General features: G+C 39.4%; 1 protein-coding gene across 1 annotated transcript in view; it reads right to left on the reverse strand.

Moving 5' to 3' along the window:
- The window catches only part of LAMA3 (laminin subunit alpha 3), a 220,555-nt gene that overhangs the window by 139,598 nt on the left and 66,522 nt on the right, over positions 1-14,435 (reverse strand). Inside the window, exons 16-19 of the mRNA XM_030335815.1 lie at positions 11,154-11,286; positions 8,999-9,141; positions 6,746-6,843; positions 6,259-6,404 (exon numbers count right to left, since the gene is read on the reverse strand). Of these exons, the coding sequence (XP_030191675.1) occupies positions 6,259-6,404; positions 6,746-6,843; positions 8,999-9,141; positions 11,154-11,286 (520 nt within the window). The remainder of the gene's footprint in view (positions 1-6,258; positions 6,405-6,745; positions 6,844-8,998; positions 9,142-11,153; positions 11,287-14,435) is intronic.

Below are 14,435 nucleotides of genomic sequence, written 5' to 3' on the forward strand. Positions count from 1 at the left end.
TATAGCTGAGGGACTGTGGGAAGGGAAAGGAGGGTTTTAATAAAAAGGGGATAGAACTTAGCATTTTTAAAATATGAGGGTGACTCCCAGTTCAGACGGCACAGTGAATTGACATTTTCTGCACCCCTTCCACTCCAAGAGATAGCAACTATAGATAAAATGTTTTAAAAGGAAAACAAAAAGACGTGTTTTAGATTTAAAAACTGATGGACCATAAGTAAAAGAAAAACTCGAAATGCACTGGGGCTGAAGTCAGGGGCCTGCTGTCCTCAAGGTCTGGAAGCAGCGTGTCTTGGTCAGCAGTTCAGCTCTTGCAGAGTTAAGAAAACTAAAGATGCCTCAATGAGACAGTGGTCAGATCCAGGCTCATTTTTTTTTAAGACAAAGAGGAATGTTCCCTCAAATCATGAAAAGCTGAAAAAGTTGCTGACAATCTGCCAGTTGGGTTTCAGCTTTACAAGAAGCTATAGAATTTGGGAATCAAATATCAAAGATACAGCCTCAAAACCAAGAACTGATTTAAGCCACCTACGTACTCAGTGTCTGAATCTGTGCCATCCCCAGTATCACAGCGATAGAAGTGGCATATTTAATGCTTGCCTCTGAGCTAAGGGTCCAGAGGACTGGTGAGACATTGCAAAACTACTAGGCTGAGATGGCTAGCGAGAAAAAGGGAGATGATAAAAAGCTTCCATTCAAAATAAGCCAATAAGCCTTCAAACAAAATAAGACTCCAAAACACATAAAGAAATCTAATGTTAGAAACATGCAACAATATCATCAATCAGAAGATGAATTTACTTCAGATAAGATGAATTTTATCAGAGAGTCTGACAAAGACTTTAAAATGAATATACTGGTCCCTAATCTGAAATCTTCAAACGTGGAAAAGGAATCTTTTTTGGATCTTGTTTGGATGCAAAACCTAATCTCACCTAACCAATCATCACTTGGTGGCAAAATGTGACTTGAACTAAGTCCACGTATACAGTCTTAATGTATTTCTCTTGAAGTGCCTATTCAAGCTTTTTGTTGGAGAAATATCAACCTGTTCGATTATAGGGTGTTGGCCAGGACCCCAATGGAGATGATGATGATGATGATGATGATGATGATGATGTGTGTGTGTGCAGAATCTTTAAAATTCTGTATTCTGGGGCGCCTGGGTGGCTCAGTCAGTTAAGTGTCCGGCTCTTGGGTTTGGCTCAGGTCATCATCTCACAGTTCGTGAGTTCGAGCCAGACATCGAGCTTGAGGTTTCTCTCTTCCTCTCTCTCTCTCTCTCTCTCTCTCTCAAATAAATAAACCTTAAAAAAAATTTTAAATGCTGAATTATGAAACACACCTGCCTCTGAGGGCATTAAGATACTCAAAAATATAAATGAAAGAGGAATCTCTCTAAAAAGTAAATAAAGCTATAAAACTAAATTGGTGGGGAAAAAATAAGGAAAAGTAAATATGAGTAAGAGCCAATTAGAAATCTTTGAGATTAACAGTATAAATTAAACTGAACTAACAGGCTGGATAAAATCTAAACTGGAGACAGTGAAACATCCGTGGATTCTAAGAAAGTCTTGAGGAATTCACCCATAAAGCAGCACAAAGAGCCAAAGCTATATAAAAATATGAAAGAGTAGTTTGTAGATAGACTGTGAGGTTCCAACATTCATCCAGGCTGATTTCCAGAAAAGAAGAATGTAAGGAATGGCAGCAAAATTACATTTGAAGTGATAACATCTGAGAATTTCCCAGGATAAAAGATATGAATCTTCATTCTGAAAGTGTAGCCTGAGGACTAAACAGATAAATAAAAATAAATCCACACCTAAATATATCATAATGGAACTTTAGAGTATCACAAATAAAAGTCCATCCTAGGATTTCTGGCTAAATATAATAGATTAAATGCTTATACTTATTGATCTTCCCTCTCAGAATTCCACAAAAATTCGAGTTGGGTTTTTTTTTTAAATCATAAACCCACAAACAAAAAGAGGATAGGAAAGAGGGGGGCAGGAAACAGGCTAGAGAAATCAACAGATTTTGGAAGCTGGAAAGCAGATGTTAACCAATTAGATCAGAAAAAGCTGACACCTATGTGTCTGTGTGGGTGCAGAGTTGGATGAGCATTGGAAGAAAAGATTAAAGAAATATCCCAAAGCATAAAATGAGATAAAGAGATTGTAAATGTTGATTAAAGATAAAGAAATAAATTATCAATGAAATAACTCAAGGAAGTTTCCCTGAACAATGGATAGAAGTTTCCAGGCTAAAAGGCTGAGAGCCTGGCACACTAGTAGAAACATTACCTATATCAAGGCACACCTTTGTGAAATTTCAGAACATGAGAAATAAAGAAATTATCTCAAAATCTTTAAGCAGGGAAAAGCAAGATGCAGTCAAAGCATTGGGAATCACAATGTCACTTCTCAAGAGCAGGACTTGAAGGTAGAAGCCAGTGAGGAAATGTCATCAAATTCTAAAAAGAAATGATTTCTAATATAAAATTCTATATCTAGAGTGCCTGGGGGGCTCAGTCAGTTAAGTGTCTGACTCTTGATTTCAGCTCAGGTCATGATCTCATGGTCATGAGATCGAGCACTGCATTGGGCTCCACAGAGTTAAGCATAGAGCCTGCCTAAGAGTGTCTTTAAAAAAAAAAACCAATAAAAATAAAATTATATATCTAACCAAACTAAAAAATCAAGATTGAGTGTAGGATAGTTTCAGACATGCAAGGTCTCAAAGGGAATAAATAAATAAATAAATAAAAATAAAAGGACCTCCTCTGTATCTGTGTAGCCTTTCTCAGGAAGGAAGCCATTGGAGGATGTAATCTACCAAAATGCGGAAGAAGAAGAAGAAGAAGAAAAAAAAGGGAGTTCCAATAGTAAAAAAACAAAAACAAAAACAAAAAACAAAAAAACCCCAATACAATGAAGATAAAAAAGAGAATATTTAGGATGGTGGGATGTGGCAATGAAATATTTCAGGAAATGGCTGTGCCCTAGATCCAGAGACTACATCAAGAGCAAAGAAGACAGATGGAAGATTCCAGGAGAGAAAATTCCAAGAAGAAATGGAAAAGAGGAAAAAAAAAAAAAAAAAAAGAAAGGAAGGGAGGAGAGAGGGAGGGATGGTATGTGGTATATTTGAATTGAGATGAAACTTACAATCTACCTGAAAGTCTGGGAAGAGGGTAAAAATAAAATTTTTGTACAGCAACAATAACTTGGAGGTTGGTTTTCAATGGGTAAATAATCATTCTAAAGTCTGTGTCATGTAAAATAAGAGATCAGAATTAGTGAATAACTTTAGACTTGGTTGGAAAATATATGCTTCAAGAACTTATGTTAAAATATTAAGGGTAACCACTAAAATACCAGAAAACAATCTGTACTTATCAAACAAGCAGAAAAATAGAGAAAATTGTCTTAATCAAATAGAAGTAGGGGGTGCCTGGCTGGCTCAGTCAGTAGAGCATGCAACTCTTGATCTCAGCATTGAGTTCCAGCCCCATGTTGGGCCTAGAACTTACTTCAAAAAAAAAAGAAAGAAAAAGGAAAAAAGAAAAGAAACCGAAGTAGGAAAATTATTTTTTAGAAGGCAAATAAAAAGCTAGTAAAATAATTAAGATGATAAAAATAAGTCCAAATATGTCTGAAATCACAATAAATATAAATCAATTAAAATCACATTGTAAAACAGAGATGATCAAATTGAAATATAAAAAATATAGCAATGAATTTGTTTATAAGAGACAGAGGCTTGCCTGGTGTACAACAGGTGTGGTCTGACTTTAAAAAATGAGCTGTCCAGATTCCCTTTCTCAGAAAGAATAAAGGGGAAAAGGGGATATTCAAATGGCAGTAAGTGCCGGAGCTAGGAATTAACAAAGAAATGAGACGGAAGCAACCTTCATGGTATGTGTGTGAGACAAAGAGCTATGAGTAAGCAAAGGAGGTCATTCAATAGAGGGAAAGGTGAACAGCAAACACATGGAGAGAAGGCTTTCTTCTATGACAGCCTGGTAGCTCTGTCTCTCTCAGATTCCTGGAAGACCAGAATGTACTTGGTTCCTGCCTTTGGAATCCTTCTAGACCTCTCTGTATCCTGGAAAAGGAAAAACCCTTCATATGAGCTAGACTTAGTGGGTTGCTCTTCCTTTCTGCCCATGTTGCTGACCAGAATACATAACAGCAGTATGGCTAATGGTTACTGAGTGATCACTGCATGTCTGGCACCACAACAAGAGCCTCTCATGGATTATTTTATTTAGTAGTACTCATGAGGTAGCTACTATTCTTATCCCCATTTTGTATACTAGTAAATTCAGGCCTAGGGAGATTTCACAGCTAGTTACTGATGACCCAAGACACGAAGGCAGGCAGTTTCACTCCAGAACCATCTTAATCATCACGCTACACATGGGTTTTCAAAATGGAGGAGCAGGGGCGGGGAGCGGGGGTGCCTGGGTGGCTCAGTTGGTTGAGCATCTGACTCTTGATAATAAAACTTTTTTAAAAATGGAGGAGGGATTACTCTGCATTTTGCTCCAGGTGGCTAATGATGATCAAAATTTACCTACCTCTGGAAGTGAGTCCTCCATCAATTTAAGTATTCAACAGAGGCTAAATGAATGTTTAAAAAAGCTAATGTAGAAAGGATTCCTTCACAGGAAGGGAAATCAAATGATTTCTAAGACCTCTTCGAATGCCATTAGTCTCTGAATTTTAGCACAATGATCTATTACAGCACTGTCCAATAGAACCTTCTGGATAGCAAAAATATTTCATACTCTGTGTTTTCCAATAAGGTGGACACTAGATGTATGTGATTGCTGAGCACTTGAAATGTGGCTAGTGCAACTGAGAAACTGGATGTTTAGCTCTACTTAGTTTTAATTAATTCAAGTTTATACAGCCACATGAGCTAGTCACTACTATATTAGCACATGTCTGTAAGCATTTAGATAAAATAGTAAAACAGACTGTTAAATAAAACTGGACAGCCCAGGGCTTAGTTTTACGCATCATGCAAATATGGCCCTGCCCAAGGCCTCAGTGCTATATGGCTCTGGGCTAAATCAGAGGCAAGGACACCTCCAGATGAATCATCAGCATCATTTCCTGGAGTCTGGCTCTTCTCAACAGCACCTTCCTGCTGTCTGGGGAACACACACACACACACACACACACACACACACACACACACATGTGTGCGTGCATATTTATGTATGTATATGCATTTGTGTGTGTGTGCTCAGCATGGGTAGGTAGGGATACAGCACACTGGTAGAATGGAGTGGAAATGATTTCATTAATTTCTCTTTATGAATGCCTATATTGCTTTACTTGTTACAACAGGCATACATACTTCTCTTTTTTGCAAAATAAAAACTCTAATAAAATGAAATGAAGACTAAAGAAGTATCCTTAAAATCCTCTAATAGCTACCTCGGAAATGTTAGCAATATAGTTTACAAAAAAGGTACATATCTAAATATTCAGAAGTAATACCATATATGTTTTCAGTCTACAAATTTAATCGTGAACATTTTCCTCAAAGGTACAAAACAGAGAATGTTGTAGAAAGTAAGGAATGGAAATATAGCGACGGAAGTTTGTTTTTCAGTGTCTTTATTCTGAGGTATTGCATTGTGTGTTTTTATTGTTGCTATATACTACTTTGAACGCAAATCTTAAATCAGTATAGTCTTAAATCATTTTGAGGCCTCAAAAACTCTAAGAAAAGTAATGCCAAAGCCTGTGGTAACCTGTCCTCTAAGCCATGAGGGAGATGCCCTGGCGTGTAGCATTTCCAGATTTTGAGCTCAAAGAAATCAACCCTTACAAATTGCTTAGCCTGAGGGCTGAACAGTCTGTGAGCATTGCATCCTTTTAGGGTAAGCTGTGTAGTTTCTGGAGGCCTTTTAGAAAGATCTTGCCCTGAATCAGGTAGAGCGGGACGTGCCCTTATAAGTCCAGGGAGTAAAAAGGAGAGGATTCTGTGGTTGCCCATGTTCCCTGCCATGTCTAGAAAGTGCTCAGAGACTAACCTTACCACGCTCTGTGTGGTGCACCGCCCAGCCACAACCTGAATCAGAGAACTCAGGATACCTGTAATTAACACCTCTGAGAAATTCTTTCAGGTTCCCCTGAATTTGAGAAGCAACTGTGGCCAAGGGTTTTCAGCAGACACAGATGGGGAGACAGTAATAGCTTTGACAGTAAATAAAAGGCTGCCCCACCTCTCTACCACTGAGGTCCGCCATGACCGGGTGTGCGGGAGTAGGCTGCCTCACTGCCAAGGGTCTTGGCTCTCCATCAAGCAGGAAGTGTCTGGCCTCACAAGCCAGGGCACAGGGGAATCGGGTCACTGGCAAATGCTGGTAAAGCAAGCAACTTCAACAACAAAATACAACAGTTACAACTGAGAACAAAGCACAATATCAAAACGCATCCCCAAAGGACTCTTATCCAATTCCATTCATTCATCATTCCTTCAACGAACTCCTACCCAGTGCCTACTATAGGAATCGGATGGTAAATTTTCATCTGCATGAAGAATAAAAGACGGAAAGGTCCGTGAACCTGGATTCTATTTTAAGCCTCAGACAAAAACCACAATCAGAGAATTATCCAAAGCATCTGGCTGCAGCTGTGAGGCCGAGGCCTATCTCGAATCCTTGCACCAAAGGCTCCTGATTTAGAGGACCCGATGTCGCACCGCTGCCCATACTAACTTCTCTTGGGGAGGTCCTGAGTTGGCGCACGGCTGTGTGACTGGCAGTTGCAGTGAGGATGCCTCATAGTAGTCTCTGGGAAGCAGCACCAGGTAGTCCTAGTAAATTAAGACCAAAAGGACAATTACGCATTTGATGGTGGCCCTTCTTTAGTAATCAAGCCGTCACCAGCTAAGTTAACAACAACCAGGTGAAGCTCGCTATGTTAAACTCTCGACAGCAGCTGCTTCGTTCCCCCCCCCCCCCCCGCCCCCCGACTCACCAAAACACACAAAGCAACTCCTCACAGGTGCTTCACACATGGGAGATAAGCATCTCAGGGTGAATGTGTTTGTATGCAAGTCTCAGGGGAAATTTTCCCGTCTCTTCTGGATTGTTTATAAATTCAAAACTGAACAAAAGTAACACGCTATCAGTTGATAACATGTTCCTTTGAAATACCGGTCGCTTTCATCACTACACAACAGAACACTGAATTGTAGATCACGTATCACGGCTTCTTATTCCCATATCCAAGCAACGCTCGATGGCATGTATAAAAAACGGTGTTTTGTGATCCTGGTGAATCACGGACTGAAACTGGCTGACTGCCTGTCCTAGGAGATGAGAGGAAGAACGTGTTCCACGGAGTGTGCCAAATGAAGCCCACAGTGTAAATTCAGCTAAACAGCTCTTCAGGAAAGAGCAGACCTCCAGGTTTCTGAGATGCTGATGGTTTGACAGCTTCAGAGCAATGCTGGCATCCCTGCCTGTGTGCAGAGGGAAGGACGAAGGGGAGGGGGGATGTCTGCCATAACTGTGAAGAGACTCATACGCCAGCCATAAGGCTTTCTCTCCCTTCGGGGCCCTTAATTTGTCTAGAATGGGAAAGAAGAAAAATGTATGGAGAGGAAAAGTGGCACATGGTGGCCCAGGGGGCTCAGTGGTCTACCACGGGGGTCTCACTAGCCCAGCAGGCTTTATTTCAACAGTGATTATTGTTCTCTTACTAAGTTTCCTTAGGTTGGGACCGTAGCTCCTCCTTACTTTATGGTCCCATAGATCCTAGAATAGTGAAAGTTGACAGTAGGTGGTCCGTAAAATATCTGTAGAGAAGATAGGATCATCATATGGAAGCATATATATGTGTTGCACTACACAACTGCACCAGCTAAATGTCATCAAGTATCTTCCATGCCTATGAAGTAACATAATGAGCTTCTTTCCATTAATCTAACTTTGTACCCATTTCTGGCATCAACGGGATTTTCCTCATCCTCATTTCTAACATCTATGAAAAACTCGAAAACTTTGGTAAAGCAACAAAGCTTTCTACCAAGAAGATGCAAGAAAAATAGGGATTGAATGCCGAGCATAAACCCTCACATGATGCTCAGAAGATCCCAGATTTGGAAAGGACCTATATGGATAAACATTGTCCCTATTACAGGGAAGAAGCAAATGAGGCAGGCCTGGAGTTAAAGACCTTGCCTGAGATTTGTTAATACAGCCAATCAAAAGGACTGTGCCAGAAGGAAAAGCTTGATGTTTTCTGCTCTGAGCGCCTAAAACCAAGCTTTGTCGAAGACTTTATTTTCAAAAGACTTTCTGTAAGCTAAAGCAGACATCAAAAGGGGGGGTGTATCTCAGGTAGCAGTTTTCATCCCTTAACTCCCCTTGGTTCCTCTGGCTATCCTAGTAGAGCACGAGAATAGAGCTTCTCCCGTAATGCAGGGTTCTTTGTCCAAGGCAATCGTTTGGTGAGGCTGCTGCCTATGTTTCAGGTAGAAGAAGGCAGGGAATGTTGGAGAAGCATCGGTTCTCCCTTCTCTTTCCACCACCAAGAATTTCACTGATATTAGGATCTTCTTTTCCTCTAGCTTCTTCTGATTCACTCCACATAATCCCCAGAGAGGCTGATTTTTTTTGATGCCCTTCTGATTCATGATGAAAAATCCCAAAGAAGCTTTTGAAAGGTGGGGACATAATGCATATGAAGGTTTTGCATTTATTCTGATAACTTTGAGTCATTATAGTTATAGCTGTTGGTGTGTGTGTGTGTGTGTGTGTGTGTGTGTCTGAGAGAAGCTGGCTGAAGAATATAACAGATATTTTAAGTTGGCTCCTATGTTGAGGGCAAATGTCACCATAGTTTCCTGTGTCTAAAAGGGAGGTAGATTTTGATATCTAATGGTCCCTGTGGGTCACTGTGGATTGGACCATCTCTAAGGGGGGAAGAATCCCACAGAACTCTCCACTCAGGAGGACTCTTACCAGGAGGACCCCCTCTGCTTGAATACAAGCAAGCCATGTCCCTGGTGCAATTGAAAACGGGTGTGCCAAACCATTTCCGGGGACCGTGACAAAGGCTGGCTCCTTACTTGGCAGGAAGAGGACTTCTTTGCTTTGAGCAGCACCTATCAGAAATAAAAAGAATTGCCCAAGGCACTGGTCTAGCAATCATTGTTATGATTTTGGATTTTCAGTTTTGAACATTCAGTTTACATCTGAAGAAGTTTAAGACGGTTACTGAGCATACTTACTGATCAGATTTATTGATTTTATTTTTAAAATTTTTTAACGTTTATTATTTTTGAGAGAGAGAGAGAGACAGAGTGCAAGCAGGGGAGGGGCAAAGAGAGAGGGAGACACAGAATCTGAAGCAAGCTCCAGGCTCTGAGCTGTCAGCACAGAGCCCAACGCAGAGTTCAAACTCACGAAATATAAGATCACGAAGCCGAAGTCAGATACTTAACTGACTGAGCCACCCTGGCGCCCCTTGATTTTATTTACCATTCACATACTTATAAAACAGACTAGAAAGATATTGATAAGATGTTAATTACTTTTTAAATTTGTTAAGTGATTAAGTATATTAACGCATGTAAACTGCTTAGGAAATTTCATTGCACCTAAGTGTTAACACATTACCTTAGATATTAAATTATTTTATTCTTTTAATTTCTATGGAAGAACATGTGTCCATTCTGAAGTAATAAAAAGTTTTGGTTTTTTTTGTTTGTTCTCAGGATGCAAAGTGTTTTCTTCTGTATGAAACAGTGAACCTTCTGTACAAGGTTCAGAAACAAACCAAACTGCTGCATCAGAGTCCAACTGAGACTTTTTCTTCAGAAGAAATGTTTGCTCCAAATCCTTGCATTCTTTCTACAAACATCCACTAGATCTAGGTTCTGGGCATGAGGGACTGCACACAGCCAGCATGGCTTTTGCTGGGTGGGATGGGAAAGGTGAGGGATTACAGACGATGAAACAGGAGAATTTGGCACAGCATAGACAGTGGTGTTTGGGAGGAGGCCTAGGTTACCACAAGAATCCACAACCAAGGCCCCTGACTCAGACATGGGGGCTTAATAAAGGTGTCCCAGAGGAAGGGAAAACAAGCCACAATGTATTCCACCTGTTTGAGTTAATGGAGAGCAAAGTGCTGATGAAATTGTCATTGAGGAGGCATCAGGGTCTATTAGAAAGAATTTGGAGTCTGAAGATTCCAACTTGTCTATAAAGACCAGAGGTGCACTTAGGCAATTTACTAAACCTCTCAGTTCTGTTTCCTCTTCAACTCTCATCAGTTCACAAACTTACCATGTGAGAAAAATCAATGCCAAAGTATATGTATATGATAAAGCAAGCCCGCTAGTTCTTTGTGTTATTCATCATCATCCAGCCTCGCAACCTGGTTGACACAACTCAGGAGCATCACCACTGCCCCCAGTGACTTCGCCATGGATGCTGAACAAAGATTCTTGTGTTTCAATCTCAAATTAGATTTCCACTGGCACCATCTTGGGTCCATGTGGGATTCCTAGTGCTTTCTGGAATCTGTTTCCAGGAATGGTAGAAGTGCTAACTTCTTGCAGAACAAACTTCCAGGCCTCAGCTCTAACAGTGCTGAGATCTGTGCTCTGACTGTGATTTTCCTCTGCCCTCAAGAATCCCTCAACCTTCAGTGAGGTTTGCATGTTTCTTTCTGGAGTTCTCTTGGGCTTCATGCTTTACCGCATTCATCTTAAAAATTCCTACACTCACCCATTTCTCCTTGGGCTATTTGGTTTGCCTGAAACAATGTAAAAATTTAGGGGAGTCACCACAGAGGTGACACCCACTCTACCATGAATGAATTATAAATTAGCTTTGCCCTGTGGTGATATCATAGACCATGGGGTTCGGCGAAGACACATAGGTTGTTACACCAATTTTTCAAAAGACGGTTAATAGTAAACTTAACAACAAAATTTAAATAAGCAGAATGTTTAGAGATTGAAAAGGTAGCAAAGGACAGGACACTACCCTAATCAGACTATGCATCAGACTCCATCTTTTCTCAGGAGGTAACTTTGTGAAAACTGAAGAAACTGTTTCACTAGTTCATCATTTCTTAATCCAAACAAAGGCTTGAAAATTTGCCTACCTGCCTCAGCCCAGGATGGGTAAATAGTCACGTGGCCAGATACGGCTTCAGTTCCAGGGTTAATATATTTCAGAATAACGCGAAACAAGGCAAGACTTGACTTCCCCACATTCAACATGATCCTCACTTTATTCTGAAAAATACCGAAAAGCCATAAAGTATAGAACTGGCTAAAAGAAATGGTAGCCAAACAGTGGCTTTACTCCATTCAAGTTTCACTAGTGGGCTTGTGGTGTGTACACAGACCCACACGCTCTGTTTCTTTCTCTCACACACACACACACACTCACTCTCACTCAGAAAACACCAAATAACCAACTCTGTGGCAGATGGAAATAGGAAGGCCTAACAATAAATTAAAATCACAATTACAATTACAATTAAATTTAAGTGTACAATACAACTTAATTACAATTAAAGTTACAGTGAAGACCTGTTCCCTCAGGAACTGAGTTCTTCTTTTGACCCTTTTGGAATCAGGCAGACAGAACAGAATGTTAGCAGGACTAGTTTAAGGAAAGCCATAGTGGCAGGGGCAACCACCACAGGCTGGGAGAAATAAAAAAGCAGAAGAGAACGAAAGGACAGGATTATTTAACACAACTACCCCTGTAGAGAGACCACTCCAGGGGCCACATACATAAAATTCTAAATGGTCACAGAAACTGATGCTGGCCAAACAAAGGTTAAAATACTCAAACACATTAGTGACCAAATCTGGATGTAACTAAAATATGCCTACGTCATATAAAATTGATCTCAATCTCTATCCAAAAAGAATGTGGGCTTTTTCTTTTTTAATTATTTTTTTTCCATCATGACAAGTGTACTCTTTAATCCTCATCACCTATTTCCTCCATCCCCTACCCCGCTCCCCTCTGGTAACCATCAGTTTGTCTTCTACAGTTAAGAGTCTGTTTCATGCTTTGTCTCTATCTTTTTTTTTTTTTGCCTTTGCTTGTTTGTTTTGCTTCCTAGATTCAACATATGAGTGAAATCATACAATATTTGTCTCTCTCTGACTTATTTCACTTAACATTATTATACTCTCTAGTTCCATCCATATTGTTGCAAATGGCAAGATCTCATTATTTTTTATGGCTGAATAATACTCCATTCCAATAACAAAAGGGACAATCCGACAAGAGGATATATAATAATTGTAAATATTTATGCACCCAACATGAAAGAACCCAAATAAATAAAACAGTTAATAACAAACCTAAAGGAAATAATCAATAGTAACACAATAATAGTAGGGGACTTTAAGACCCCACTTATATCAACGGGCAGATCATCCGAAGAGAAAAGCAACAAGGAAATAGTGGCTTTGAATGACACTCTGGACCAGATGGACTTAACAGATATATTCAGAATACACAGGTATATTCAGCAGAATACACATTCTTTTTGAGTACACATGTAATGGTCTCCAGAATAGAACACATATTAGACCACAAAATAAGTCTCAAAAAATTCAAAAAGACTGAAGTTATGCCATGCATCTTTTCTGACCACAAACCTATGAAACTAGAAATCAACCACAAGAAAAAATTTTGCAAGAGCACAAATACATTGAGGCTAAAGAACATGATTCTAAACAACGAATGGGTCAATCAAGAAACCAAAAAAGAGGGGCGCCTGGGTGGCTCAGCCTGTTGAGCATCTGACTCTTGATTTCAGCTCAGGTCATGATCTCACGGTTCATGGGACCAAGCCCCATGTCAAGCTCCACTCTGTCAATGCACAGCCTGCTTAGGATTCTTTCTCTCTCTCTCTGCCCCTCCCCTACTCATTCTCTCTCTCTCTCTCTCTCTCTCTCTCTCTCTCTCTCTCTCTGTGTGTGTAAAAATAAATAAACTTAAAAAAAGAAATCAGAGAAGAAATAAAATATTACATGGAGATGAATAAAAATGAAAACACAGGTCCAAAATCTTTAGGATGCAGCAAAAGCTGTACTAAGAGGGAAATTTATAGCAACACAAGGCTACATCAAGAAGCAAGAAAAATCTCATATAAATAACCTAACCTTATACCTCAAGACACTAAAATAAGAAGAAAAAACAAAACTGAAACACAGAAAAAGGAAGGAAATAAAAAAGATTAGAGCAGAAATAAATGATACAGAAACTAAAAAAAAAGTAAATAAAACAGATTAATGAAACCAGGAGCTGGTTTTTAGAAAAGATCAACAAAATTGATAAATCTCTAACCAGACTTATCGAGAGAGAGAGAGAGAGAAAGAGAGAGAGAGAGAGGACCCAAATAAACAAAACCACTAATGAAAGAGTAGAAATAACAACCAACACCACAAAAATACAAAAACTTGTAACACAGTATTATGAAAATCTATATGCCAACAAATTGGACAACTTAAAAGAAATGGATACATTCCTAGAAACATATAACCTACCAAAACATAATAGGAAGAAACAGAAAATTTGAACAGATGAATTACTAGAAGTTAAACTGAATCAGTAATTAAAAACAAAACAAAACAAAACAAAACAAAACAAAACAAAACCTCCCGAAAAACAAAAGTCTGAGACCAGACAGCTTCACAGGAGAATTCTACCAAACATTCAAAGAAGAGTTAATATTTATTCTTCTCAAACTATTCCAAAAAATATAACAGGAAGGAAAACTTCCAAAGTGATGAAAAATGAAGACTTTTTCCCCTAAGGTCAGAACAAGACAAAGATGTCCACTCTCACCACTTTTATTCAACATAGCACTGGAAGTCCTAGCCATAGCAGTCAGACAACAGAAAGAAAGAACAGGTATCCAAATTGGTAAGGAAGTAGTAAAACTCTCATGATCTACAAATGACATGGTACCACATATAGAAAGCCTTAAAGACTCCACTGAATGGGGCTTTTTAACTTGACAGAATCCATCTCTAAGTGTTAGTTCCATGTTGGAAAATAAAAATGCAAAAATGTATAAGGAACAAGTTAGGGGTGATCTGATGGACGCTGCCGAGGTCTGCTGACTAAAAATACTTAAAGAAATCCATCATTTGGAATTCATTCCTTTATGCTAACTAGTTATTCTTTCGAACTGTAGACACCTATGAGAGGGTATCCACCTTGACTGGACTGTCAGTCATTCACAATCTATTATGACTTAATGGAATCCATTGCTTTTTTCTTAATAATGAAGATCAGGAAGGAGCTAAAGAAACTGAATTGCTACATTGGGGAGAAGGAGAAAGCAGTGAGGTGTCGGATCCTAGGATCCTAGGGAGTGTAAAGCAACCTGATGGGGGACCCTAGTCAGGCA

Source organism: Lynx canadensis, chromosome D3 (genome assembly GCF_007474595.2).
Source record: "Lynx canadensis isolate LIC74 chromosome D3, mLynCan4.pri.v2, whole genome shotgun sequence".
Lineage (NCBI taxonomy): Eukaryota > Metazoa > Chordata > Mammalia > Carnivora > Felidae > Lynx > Lynx canadensis.